This window comes from Hyperoodon ampullatus, assembly GCF_949752795.1.
Source record: "Hyperoodon ampullatus genome assembly, chromosome: 2".
Classification (NCBI taxonomy): Eukaryota; Metazoa; Chordata; class Mammalia; order Artiodactyla; family Ziphiidae; genus Hyperoodon; species Hyperoodon ampullatus.
In genome coordinates, this window is record NC_136915.1 from 117,550,347 (window position 1) to 117,564,085 (window position 13,739).

At 40.3% G+C, this 13,739-nt stretch overlaps 1 protein-coding gene across 1 annotated transcript in view; it reads right to left on the reverse strand.

Moving 5' to 3' along the window:
- Window positions 1–243: 243 nt before the first annotated feature.
- The window catches only part of LOC307065300 (C-reactive protein-like), a gene marked incomplete at both ends in the record, with an annotated part of 134,992 nt that continues 121,496 nt past the window's right edge, over window positions 244–13,739 (reverse strand). Inside the window, one exon of the mRNA XM_079722135.1 lies at window positions 244–343. Within this exon, the coding sequence (XP_079578261.1) occupies window positions 244–343 (100 nt within the window). The remainder of the gene's footprint in view (window positions 344–13,739) is intronic.

Genomic DNA, 13,739 nt, shown 5'->3' on the forward strand with positions numbered 1-13,739 from the left:
AGTGCCTAGCACAGTTCTTGGCTTAAGACAGTTCAATAAAGATTTATCAAACCTGAAAGCTAACTGAATAATGGGCCCCTTTGAACCTGCTTCTTGATGGCTAAGTATTGACGAGTGTCCACTGCTCTCCTGTGCTGTGAAGCATCCAGGCTCTCTGGATGGCAGTTTTTGCCTCTGTTTGGAAGAGCTCACAGATTCTTCTGCTTTGGAAATTTTGGGTATCCCTTCTGTTATTCCTTTTTCTCATTTCTTGTTTTCCAGATATGAGCTGTCACATTTCCGAGCTGTCCGTGTGCTGGACTGCAGCAGCCACCCTTTCTTGCACACAGCCTCCAAATCGTGGCTGAGGAATAAAAGCAAAGGAGCCACACAGAGAGGCAAAATAAGACTCCCTGAGAGAGAGCATTTCATGAAGGCAAAGAAACAAGAATCTGGAATCAGACTGTATGTGTTCTAATCTTACCTCTGCCCCTCACTAGGTATTCTCACTTCTCTAGGCATCTATTCCCAGATCTTTCTTAATGGAGTAGGGACAGTCCCTAAAATTATTCCCACTTTTAGAGCTGGAGTTTAGCAAAGTTAAGTAAAATTTGATCAATTCAGGAAAGGTATATTGCGTGCTAGACACTGGGGCTAGAGTAATAGTAAGCTATCACAATCCCTGCCTTCCTAGTGCTAAGAGGGATGTCCAAAAATTAAGCAAGTAGTGATAAATCTTATGATGTAAGAAATACTGGATGCTATTAGAATACATATTGGTGGGTTCTAACCAAATCTCAGGGGTCAGGGAAGAGCAACCAGAGGAAATAGAGTCTAAGCTTAAGATCTGAAGGCTCGGTAGGAGTCAGCTCGATGAAAGGTTGGGAAAGGTCTGGAAAAGCAAGATCAAAAGTGTATTCTAGGCAGAGGAAGCAGCACTTGCAAAACTATATAAGAAAAGATTTGAAAAAATTATGAGTTTAATAGAACTGGGGTATAAAATTCATGGGATGTAGACAGAAAAGCAAATTGAAAAGTTGGTAGCAATCACATATATAACCCATATTAAAGAGTGCGTATCCTAAAGACACTGAATAGTATTTATATGTCCTTAAGTAAAGCAATGACGTGGTCTATTCAGAAAGTTCACTCTGCCAGCAGAAGGGGAAATAAATTACAGAGGGGAACACTGGGAAAAAGACTGACTGAGGAGTTATTATGGGACCACAAATGTCAAGTGATGGTAGACGGGATTGATGAGGAGGCCGATGGAGAGAAATAGACAGGCTTGAGAGTCTTGTGGGAGGTAAGACTGACATTTCTTGGTTATGGGTTAAACATGGGGGGTGGGTAATGGAGTCAAAGAGGACCTTGAGATTTCTGGCAAGTGGGTGGACTGTGGTGTCCTTAACAAGTACAGGAAACCCTGGAAGAGAAGCAGGTTGGGAGGTGAAGAAGGAGACAATGAGTTTGATTTGGGGCTTTTAAGGTTGAAGGGTCTGTGAGTATTCAAGTGGAGACATCCAAGAAGCTGGATCCATAGATCTGGAACTCAGGAGACTGTTCTGAGATACAGATATAGTTGTAGGAATCATAAATATATAGATGGTCATTTTAAAATGGAAATTAATGGATTCACTCAGGGAGAATGTGTAGAAGGAGAGAAGTCCACCTCAAGCAGAATGCTGAGGAGCGGCAGACAAGATGCGATCCTGGTGCAGGGATGTAGGGGTGGTGCTGACAATAAACTATCAGGAAAGCAGGAAAGCAAGGAGAGGAATTCTCCGCTCCATGTGCCAAAGTCCTCAGTGATTGGTAAGTTCTAATGTCCCTTGTGGATGGGAGAGGAAGCCTTTCTGGTTCCTTCTACTCCCCAGTACAACTGCATGTAAACCTGCATGGCATGTGGTGCCCTCCTCCCCATGGGGCTGTGTGTATAAGTGACAATAAACTGCTGCCAGTCTCATCTGCCCAGTGTTGGGTGGTCTGTGTCTGGGCATCTTATATCATTTAGAGTGGAGGGAATCCTTCACCAACAGGGTGAACAGCTAGTGATCAGAACACAGGGTAGATGTCATGACAAGAACATATGAGTTTCTTATGATCAAACGAACTCCACTGAGTGAGCTGGGCTTGAGTTAACTTGCAGGTTCCTCAGCTGAGGGCAGTCTGACAAGGGGGTCTAGCAGCAAAAGAATACCCATGTCTCCTGGAAGTAGGATCTCAGAGGGAGGGGACTCTGAATTCTCATGTCAGGGAACTGTCTGGAAGTTTCTGTAGGGCCTTCCAAAGAACTCATGCATGGCACCAAAAATCTGCCAATGACAGTGAGAGAACTATGGTAACCACTAATAGGGTAGCTACAAACAAGGCTGTCAATTGAGTTAAGAGCAACTTGTCTCCGTCCCCCTGCTTACTCACCACCACACTGTGAAGAGCTAAGTCTCAAAGCAGTGGGGAAATTTCAGAACCAGACTAGCACTTCCCCCAACCATAATTTCCAAGGTTGTTAAAGTAGAAAAGGAAGATAGTGAAATAGTAGATTCTGCCTTTCTAACCCCCTACCCACAATGCAAACAGCTGGAGTAGGAGGAAAATCACACAAACCATTGTCCCCACTGATCTTTGTATCCCCAAAGCCACAAGTCGGCCCACTACAGGGCCAGCAGAGCAGGGGATCTCAACTTTTACTAATTGAAAGAGAAGGAAACATTGTGGACTCTGCCCCAAATAGCATTAAAAGGCAGGAAAAAAATTCTACAGAGCCTGATTGGAAACAGAAGTTGAGGCAGAAAAAATCAAAATGTTTATACCTATCCAACTGTGTTAAAAGTGATCAATAAACTGATTACACATATAGAATTTTGTAAAATTGTTTAGCTCTCAATGGAATCCATCTAGTAACATGTGAGATTTTGTTCACTCTTCAGAAGTAAGAGCTTTGTACATATTTTCAAAACTATTATTCAGATGTGCACGGGACTGTACCTGCCATTTTACAGAAGCTCAATAAACTTTGTTGAATGGGAACAAATGTGTGGATGAGGTTGGGCCCTGGGTGCAAAAAGTGAGGCAAACTATGAATGAGGCTAAGTTCTCAACTGGCCTAAAACAGAGCTTTGCCTGTATATGCAAGACTCCTTTCTCTCAGGCAAAAAAAAAAAAAAAAAAAAAAAAAAAAAAAAGACTTTCCCAACCAGGTCCTTAGGAATGAAGGGAGCAGGGAAGAGATATTAAATTTATCTGATTATTTAGTTGTGTTCCTTCTCAAGCACCTGTATGATAAGAAGAACAAAAAATCACAGACCTGAGTTTCATATCTGATAGACCCTTTCCATCCCTTTAATTGTACCTCTCTCCCATCCCCAACCTACTATTATTCCCCTTATTTAAGGCACCATGAGACCTCTGATAAACCTTTGAGAGCTAAGTGCTAAGAGCCAACAGGTAAAGAACAAAGCCTCCACTGAGCCTGATGTAAGCGATGCACCTGCCACACCAGGAACAAAGGCAGGTTCCCCCAGTCCTCTCCAGAGACTCACATCTTCCTGGACCCGGTTCACAGGCTGCCTCCACAGAGCTCTTGAGAGACTTGGTGAGGTTGTAGTTTGACAGCTTCCTATATGGTTAATTAACATTCATAGTAAGAAACAAACTTGGACTTGTAAATGTACTCTGTAGGTATCATAGGACAGTCTTTACACAGCTGAAGTAGTAAGATTCCAACTTCCAACAGGAAGTCCAAGGGAATTGTTAACTTCCAGTTCATAGCAAATTACATGAACATTTTTCATTTGGAGACCTGCATTATCACTGCTTTTGAGACAGGTTTACCTTCCTTGAGCCTGGATCTATAATGATACTTTCCCGAGCCTTCTTCCCCTAGGGGAAGAGAAAGGATATGGCAAAGAAGGAAAGAACATAAAGATGAACAAAGTATAACAGTATGAAATTTTGGCTGTATATACATATATTTGAACATTTAGTCCTTTTTTTTCCTTTTCTGTAATAGAAGGGTTGGCCTATAAGGAATGAAAACATTTCTTCTATTATTAATGACTTGGACCTGTTTTAATATAAGCTATTGGAGTTCTTCCCAGTTGGATAAAAGGGGGTGAAAGTGGGAAAGGCAGGAAAGCAACAAGGAAAAGTGGAGAATTTTAAAGACTGGGATCCAGGGAGAAAAGTGACTCAAGAGATGAACCACTGCCTAGGAAGTGATAGCCAAGCTGGTCTGGAGAAAAAGCACAGGGAGGGAAGGGCATTGTTTGGGCACCTCGGTGCATCGAGATACCCTATGGATCAACTGCCTAGCCTCCACACATGGCCCACACAGAAGGCTCATGTCAAGTGATGTTCCAGTCTTCACCCATAGAAACTTTAATCCACCTGCACCTGTTCTGCACCTACTGACCAGGGATCTAATCCGTGCTTTTTAACTGTGGCAGAGTATTCTACTATATTCGTTTAATCCATCCTCTAGTAATAGACATTTAGTTTGGCATTAATCCTTTTCTGTCACTAACAATGCTGCAGTGAATAAACCTCTTCACACTATCTGATACATGTGCAAGTATAAAGCCACATGGACAAATTCTAAACACAGAGCTTGATGGAAAATGTAAGATACAAATATACAACATCGTAATTCCATAAACCTACCTGAAAATGCATGCATATAAAACCAATAAATTTCTAGGAAAACACGCAAAAAGGATACACATTAAAGACATTAGAATGATTATGGGAAGGTATAAGAGAGCTAAATCATCTCAATTATAACAGGAAGTTAAGAGATTAAATTTGATAAATCAATAAGTAGCATAGAAAGAGAAAAGTAAATACCAGAAGGTATAGCTAAATGAATTACTTCTAGGAAGTTGGATTTAGGGGCGAGGAGGGATAAAGAAGGAAAAGTGCTATTTTTCATTATAAGCTTTTTAGTATTGCTTGATTTTTAAACTATGGGCTTGTATTACCTTAATAAGAATAAAATTTGGAAATAAAGGTAATAAAAGTCAAAAAAAAATTAGCCTGAAGGGCAAAGATATGGAAAATAATGTATTAAGAATTTGAATTTCAAATCCAAGGGAACTTTTTAGGGGTTTAAATGTATATAAAATTAAATTTCCCTCTAGGAAAATTACATTACCACAGTAATAAATGAGACTGCTCTTTTCCTCATATCCTCACTAACATTAGGAATAAACTTTTTAAAAAGTCTTCATGGTAAGTTTCTGAAGAAAGTCAAGGAGTGCTTGTTTCTTCAAAATGGATATTTCTGACATTACTCTCAAATATACACACACACACACAACCAGCCCAGCTACAAATTTTTGAGGCCCAGCAAAATGAAAATGCAGGGTCCCTTGTTCAACAATTACTAAGAGTTTCAAGGCAGCACCAGCAGAGCTTTAAACCAAGTTCAAGGCCCTTCTAAGTACAGGCCTGGGCAACTGCACAGATCACACGCCCATGAAGCCAGCCCTGCAACATACATCTATTTTCTGCTATTGAATTTCTGAAGGTGTAGAACCTGGGAATTTCCACTTTTAATGAAGAATCTCAAGTGTTCTTAATCAGGGTTCCCAGGAACTATACTTTGAGAACTGCTCTAGACCCACCCATAAGGACCAGAGAAGCACTGAGAGGCACCTCCTAATGACAGAAAACAAGTTTAGCTGGCTTGGAAAAAAAGCATAATTAACCATAGAGCACTTCTCAGTCTTAATTCACCAGTGACATGAGATGGAGGAGTCGGATTACAAAGGACCCTTGAACAACACAAGGGTTAGGGTGTCAACCCTCCACTGCATCTAACTTATAATCAGCCCTCCGTATCCACAGTTCCTCCATATCCAAAGATCCAACCAACTGCAGATCATGTAGTACTGTGGTATTTACTATTGAAAAAAACCCACATAAAAATTGACCCGTGCAGTTCAAACCCAGTGGTTTTCAGGGGTCAACTATATATGCCAGAAGACAAGAACATGCATGATTCCACAGGCAGAAGGCCCTGGACTGAGGTTTAGTACATGAGCTTTGGTTATCAAGGGGAGTTACTAGCTGGCAAGGGCAAGACAGGGTCCTAGTTCTTGTGCCTGGAATGGACAAATCAGGTCACTGGAACAGAAAGCCAGAACAGGGAAAGTGAATGAGTTAATCCAACTATTATTTCCCAAGGTTTTCTGATACAGAGCCCATCTCCAAGGAACGCACAATCCAGTGGGTGACTCAAACAAGTGAGTTGATAATGATACATGTTCTAATAGAGTCAGGTCTATGCACCATGGGAGCAGAGTGGAAGCATAACAAAGGAAAGTAGGACGGGGAAGGGGGAAGAGTGAGAGTCGGAGAGGGGAGGAAGGGGAGGGAGGAACAGAAACACAAAAATACTGAAGAGCCAAAGTGAAAGAGCATGTGGTGCTAGGGTAGTTAATGAGACACTCAGTATCCTGGATGGTGTTTAAGGTATTAGATGATCAAGGACCAAAGCCCTGTCACCAAACAGGGGGCTCCATGAACAGGTTACAAAATTAAGGGTATCATACAGGCAACCAGCCCCATGGAACCTGAATGTGGAGAAAAACAGGCAGAGAAATCCTGCTTAGCTTCTCACCTAAAGTCCAGAATCAAGGTCCCAGATTCTCTGGGAACCCATACTGGGCCAAGACTCTCAATAGGGATCCAGAGAACCCACCTTCAGGAATCAAGTAAGACATCAACAGTGGAATGAATGTGAACAAGAAGGAAAGGCTGAGAGTTCTCCCCTTCCCAATTTCCCTATGTCCCTCACATGGTTGAGCATTAACCCAAAAATTGACATCCCGGTGGCTGTGTCACCTAAGCAGGCCAAGATGGGCCATACCCTTCCCTTGAACCCAGCCTGCACCAGAAGCTGGAGCTCTGATGCCTGAAACAGCACAGATGCACCTTGCCAGATAAGAACATAAAGACTTCCAAATTCATCCTCTGAAAGCTCTGGCTGTCATATAGGTAAGTTGTTGTATCTTTTTTTTTTCCCCAGTGCATATTTTTTTTCTTGGTTTATGTCCGATTATAATATATTACTTAAGACTTTACTTAATCCATTACGGGCACCCTAGAATTTATTTGTTTTCAAAGACCTCAGAAGTGGCCACAGGTTATTTTTACCACACAGTCATTTACACATAAATCGTATTTACAGAGGATTGTCCTATATCACCTATTTGAATTTGTTTCTTTACAAAACAAGATTCCCTCCAGGTCCAGAGCTTATGTATAAATATCTGGTTCTTCTGCAGTCTCAAATTGCAGTACTTCCCCCCATTCTCTGCTTTCCTATTTTTTTTCTCTAAGTGCATTGCCTTCATGGACACATCATTTGCTATCTTGATTCTTAGACGTATAGGAATATTTCCATGGTCTTTCATTCTTTTTGAGTTTTCTTCCTAGTGGTATTTTTAGTTTGTACCATCACACTGTTTTTGCTTATATTTTTGAGACTCTTTCTTAATATAGTATGTGGAAAGTTCCCTGATGGCATCATCCTTGCAGGGAACTACTTCCAGACCTCAGAGAAGGCAGAGTCCAACATATGGAGTGTGGATAACTACAGTGGCTCAGGGTTGGCAAAAAGGACATGACTTGGTGGACTGATGCTATAAAAAAACCTGAAAATTATATATACACAAAGTCACTTCGCAGCCCTCCCCAAATCCAAACTGTGGCTTATCACTAAAGAGAAGATGGTGAGAGTGGATTTTTACCCTTCCACAATACTGGGCTTTGATGAGATTTGCTATTTTCCTTTTGAAGTCTGGCCTCAACATTTGGAAGGCTAAACTGTGATGTAACTTCATGTGAATAAAAATATATGCACATAATGCCCTGACCCATGAAACAAAAAGTTACATAGAAGGTAGCAAAGTATGAAGCACTGAGAAGTGTGATTCTGACTGTTCAGAGGAGGGGGACCTTGGTAATCCCACCTAATCCTTGTACCTACCCCCTTGTACAGAAACACTTAGGAAGACAGAGATAAGTAATGAGCCTACTGGGCTTATACATCTAGGTAGAGACTTGGCTGCTGGGGAAAGAAGGAACTAGAACAATATGAAGTTGGTCTCATTTGTAAAGCTGGGATATAAAGGGCATTAAGATGAGGCAGAAGGACAGCTACAGAAGCAGAGGGATGTCACCAGACTGTTTCCACTTCATGGGATCACACAGTATGTGTGATACTACCACTCAACCCTCATTTTACTGTACATATAAGGAAACTGAGACCCACAGCAGCCAAGGTCAGAAAGCTCGCTCTTAGTAGCAAGCTTTATATTGCACCCCAGTGTGCTGACTACTCTACCCCACCACGCTCCTCAGGCTGACCAGGGCTCCTTGTGAACAGTGGATTAGAGCATTGACTGCCTGCAGCCAGGGAGGCCCCAGCATGGGATGGAAAGTCTAGGGTAAAGACTGTGTATCAGAATCCAGAGTAGACACACAATTCAAAGGAACAATCATGAGCATCAGTAGTGAAGGATAGGAATAAATTAAAAGTAACTACAAATTTTCCAAACTAATGAAGGTTCTATCTCAGCCACTTAAATATTGTGTGAATTTCTGAGTCAAGAAATTAAGCAGGTAATGGTTGACCCAACTCCATGGAGCTTTTTCATATGGAAACTGGAGATAATCAACATTGCTATATCTCACAAAGTTAAGATATAAAATAACTCACTTAACAAACATTTCTCTACCATATATAAAATAACCAACAAGGACCTACTGTATAGCACAAGGAACTCTACTCATTCTGTAATAACCTATATGGGAAAAGAATGGATATATGTATAGTATAACTGAACCACTTTGCTGTACACTTGAAACCAACACAACATTGTAAATCATCTATACCCCAATATAAAATAAAAATTAAATTTAAAAAATTCTCAATCACTTACTGTAAATTAAACAATGTGTTAGCTGCTGGGGATATGCAATCAAGACACTAATCTTGTCCACAACAGTATTAGATATGTGAAAATGTTTTTTAAAATGTAAGCCACCATATAAATTATTACAATTATTACTATTGCAATTATTACTAGGAAAATAAAAAACAACTGATACTATCAAAAATCTTACCGATAAAAGTTTATCTTGGGGGGTCGGGGAGAATAGCTGGTGGAAAGAGTAGTTAGAGAATATGGTTTCCAAAATATTAAGCTACAAGTGACAAGGAGGCCTGCAACAAGAAATATGAAACATATTAGATATACAGCAAGTATTTTTTAAGTGAATGAATAAAATTAATTTGTCAAACTGTTAAGGGCAATATCCATGATGAATCAGGATATGCTGTGTTGCAGCCTGAGGAAGAAAGAGAATTAGAAATGTAGATTTGGGGGAATTTCCTGGCAGTCCAGTGATTAGGACTTGGCACTTGCACTGCTGAAGGCCCAGGGTTCAGTCCCTGGTCCGGGAACTAAGGCCCCACAAGCTGCGCAGCACAGCCAAAAGAAAAAAGAAATGTAGATTTTGGAGTCACACGAAAAGTAACATTTATTAAATGCATTTTATCTATCAAGATCATTTTAAGTGATTACCAAAAATAAACTCATTTAATCCTAACTGGAATATTCTTGTTCTCGAGTTGCAGGTGAGGAATATGAAACAGGGCGAGGTCAAGAACCTGCTCACCATCACACAGCAGAGTCATGGTTTGAACCCTGGCAGTCAGTCTCCACAGTTTAAGAGCCTAATTACCATGCAATGCTGTGTATTTCTGTTCTTGCAACAAAGAAATGATAAATTACTAAGATCAGATGACTTCTTTATAGTGAGAAAGTGAAGAAAAATTGTCAGGAGCCCATGCAGATCCAAGGTTATAAGGAGAGAATAGGGCCAGAATGTGGAAAAGTAGTAAGGTGATATAGTGGAGGGGTAGAGGCCAGAAAGGCTTATCAATCAGAGCCTACTGAGGAAAACAGAGTCCATTCTACATATGTAGAACAAGGAAATTAATACAGGAAGCTGCTTACACAGGTAATGGAAGAGCTCAGGAATCCCAACATTATATAGTAAGACAACCCAGGGATGAGCAACATCAAAAATCTCGTACCACCCTTAAACTGGAAGGACTAAGAGAGAAAGTCGTGTCTTAGATTGGATTCTCTGTTCCCTACCCTACCCCCACTGCAAATCAGGGCCTAAGACTAGAGCTTATGAGCATGTAAATATAGGCATATCCTAAAAATCAATAAGAAACCATCAAAGAAATCAAAAGAAAAATAGCAGGAGGCCCGAGCAGACACTTCACAAAAGGGGATATCCAAATTGCAAATAAACATGTGAAAATGTTTCACTCTTAAGACTCACAGACACAGAGAACAGGCTTGTAGTTGCCAAGGGGGAGGGAGGGTCGGGGAGGGAAGGACTGGGAGTTTGGGATTAGCCAATGCAAATCATTACATATAGAACGGATAAACAACGAGGTCCTACTGTATAGCACAGGGAACTATATTCAATATCCTGTGATAAACCAGAATGGAAAAGAATATTAAAAAGAATGTGTGTGTGTGTGTGTGTGTGTGTGTATGTATAACTGAATCACTTTGCTGTATACCAGAAATTAACACATTATAAATCAACCATACTTCAATTAAAAAAAATGTTTCACTCTTATTAATGATCAGGGAAATCAGATTTAAAACCACAATATCTTAGTCTGTTCATTCTGCTATAACAAAATACCACAGACTGAGTTGCTTATAAAAAATACAAATGTATTTCTCACAGAGGCAGTAGTTCCCAGATCAGGGTGCCAGCATGGTCCGGTGAAGGCCCTCTTCCAGGTCACAGACTTCTCACTGTGTCCTCCATGGTGAAAGGGGTTAGGGAGCTTTCTGGAGTCTCTTTTCTAAGAGCACTAATCCCATTCATGAGGGCTCTGCCCTCATGACCTAAGCACCTCCAAAATGCCCCACCTCCCTACCATCACCTTGTAGATTAGGATTTCAACACATGAATTTTGGGGGGACACAGACATTCAATCTACAGGACATGATGAAATTATCACTAGACACTTGCCAGAATAGTTAAAATTTTAAAAACAGACAATGCCCAAAGTTGGTGAGGTGGGGCATGTGAAATTCTCATGCACTGCTAATAAAAATGTAAAATAGTATATAACCACTTAGGAAAATTATGTGGTAGTTTCTATTAACATTAAATATGTATTTATCCTATGACCCAGCAATTTTATTTCTAGGTATATACCCAAAATACATACATATTTTCACCAAAAGATGTGTACGATAATGTTCATGAATGCAATATTCATAATAGCCAAATAGTGGAAACTTTCCACATTTCCATTAACCCTGCAAGGAATAAATTGTGTGACAGTCACACATTAGAATGCAGCAAGATTGAATAGATTCCTACTATATGGAACAAAGTGAGTGAATCTCACAAACGTAATGTTGAGGAAAACAATGCAAACTGCTTAATTCCATTTTACACAAAGTTCAAAAAGAGGTATAACCAACCTCTGGTGTTAGAAGTCACGACAGCAGTAAGTTTCAAAAAGAAGAAAGAGAGGAGTCACTTGGAGGAGACATGAGGAATGTTTCTGGGGTCCTGGGAACGTTCCACTTCTTGACCTAAGTGGTGACTACATGGGTATGCTCACTTTATGATAACACACAATATGTTCATAACTTATGCATGTATATGTATTTGTGTATTTATGTGATTTGTATGCATATAATGCTTCCATTTTAAAGCCTTCTTTAGAAAAAGATAATGTATGTAAAGCACTAAATATAGTGATTGACACATATTAGGCTCTTGATATTAGCTATAATGAATAAAATGATGGAAGCTCAACAATGTGCATTTGTAGTATTTTGGATCATCTGTTAATTCTCTTATTAATACCCTGCAGCCAAAGCTGGAGTAGAAAACGTGTAGTGGGAGGGACCCAGAGGAAAGACTCTTAGAGCAACCATACCATTTGGAAGAGTGGGAAAGTACCAATCCCATTGTCTCTCCCTGAAGCTCTAGTGACCCTTCTGTCACTTCCTCATTGTATGTAAAGAGTGAATCATGCCTTAGATAGTTCTTTAATATTTAGTTACTTGGGACACACATATGCTTACAGACAGACTTCTCCCTTTTCTACAATTCACATCAATTACCATTTACCACCCTATGCATAATTAAAACCCATTTAATTATACACGTTCAAAGAAGTCCTGCTCCCATGAACATGCCTCTTTTACTTCTTTACAAATAGAAGGATTCTACACTCTCCCTATATATGTAGATATAGCTCCTGCTTTGCATTAAGTTTTGCCTCTCATCTTTACCTCCTTATTTCAGAATTCCTTAGCTTACAACTCTTGCCTGATTTAATCGTTATGGTTGTCAGCAGTGAGTCTGCAGAACTCTGGGGAGAAATTCCCTATTACAGAGTGCTTCCCTCTCAATTGGGCAGTCATCCCTAGTCAGCCTCATCTATGCCCATTTCCTTACAGCCTCTCTTGGACAAGAAGCACAGGTTTTCCTCCCTAGTTACACTTCCTCTTTTCCTTATGTGGGAAGATTTTACAGTTCAGCTGGCACACCTGCTTCACTTCACCAAACACATTCCTTATTCAAGGGCATGCTTGAACCACGTTTCTAATTGGTCTGTCCCTTTCAGCCCTAAATGAAAGGCTCCTGCCAAGAAGCAGGCTCCATTCTCCCTGGGCAGTACTTCTCCGGTTGAATATTTACACCCCACAAACCATCAGAACAGAAAAGTTCTCCCTCAATAATTGCCGTATCTCTAGCTCTATGTCTTAGTAGGCAATCCATCCATATTTGTTTTTGAATTTAACACCCTGCAGTTGGGACGGCAGATGTCTTAGGCAGAGTATCGCTGCACTGTTTCACTTCACTGGAGACACAATAGACAGTAAGCCGAGCTAGTAGGTTGCACAGGGCAGGGACAAGCAGAAAGATGGGTGCTAACCAGTGCCCTGGTTCATAAGGCCACAGATAAAATAGCAAAATCAACATTAAAGAGTGTGAGAGCAAACCACTGTGTCTACAATTTGCAGGTCAAAACTTGCTATGTCTAAAGCAAGAATTAAGAGTACAGGTGCAGAGTTGAAGAGTTTCTAGGATTTAGGACAGAGTAAATATTTATCACATGAATGAATGAGTGAATGAATTAAATAGGGCTTCACGGGCACTAAGGAAATTAAAAGCCAAGGGCCCAAATTATAGTAGGCAATTGTAGACCACCACTGTGTGATGTGGACTACTACACCCCATTGTACAATGTTACTATCACAGTACAATACTAGCACAAATGTAGTACTGGGCTGTGAGATAGTCGCAGAACTCTGTCTTCTTTATATCCTGAAATCTGTATTCCTCTCCAACATTCCCCTGAAATTGCAATCACAAAATCTGGCTAAACACAAATCCAATGGCCATAAAGAGTAGTACAGCAATTTCCTCTCCTACAGCAATAAATGTTTCTTTCCCACACATTTCCCAACACACTGTTTTCAAACTTTTTGATCTTTGTCAATCTGATTGATGAAAATTAGCATCTCAGTGAAGTTTATTGTGCATTTTTCTAATTATAAAGGAGGCTGCACATCTTTTCATGAGTTTATGAGATGCTTGTATGTTCTTTCCTCTGAACTGTTTAATCCAGTTTTACCTCTTTTTCTAGTGAGTTATTGGTTTATTCCCCAACAATCTATAAAAATCAC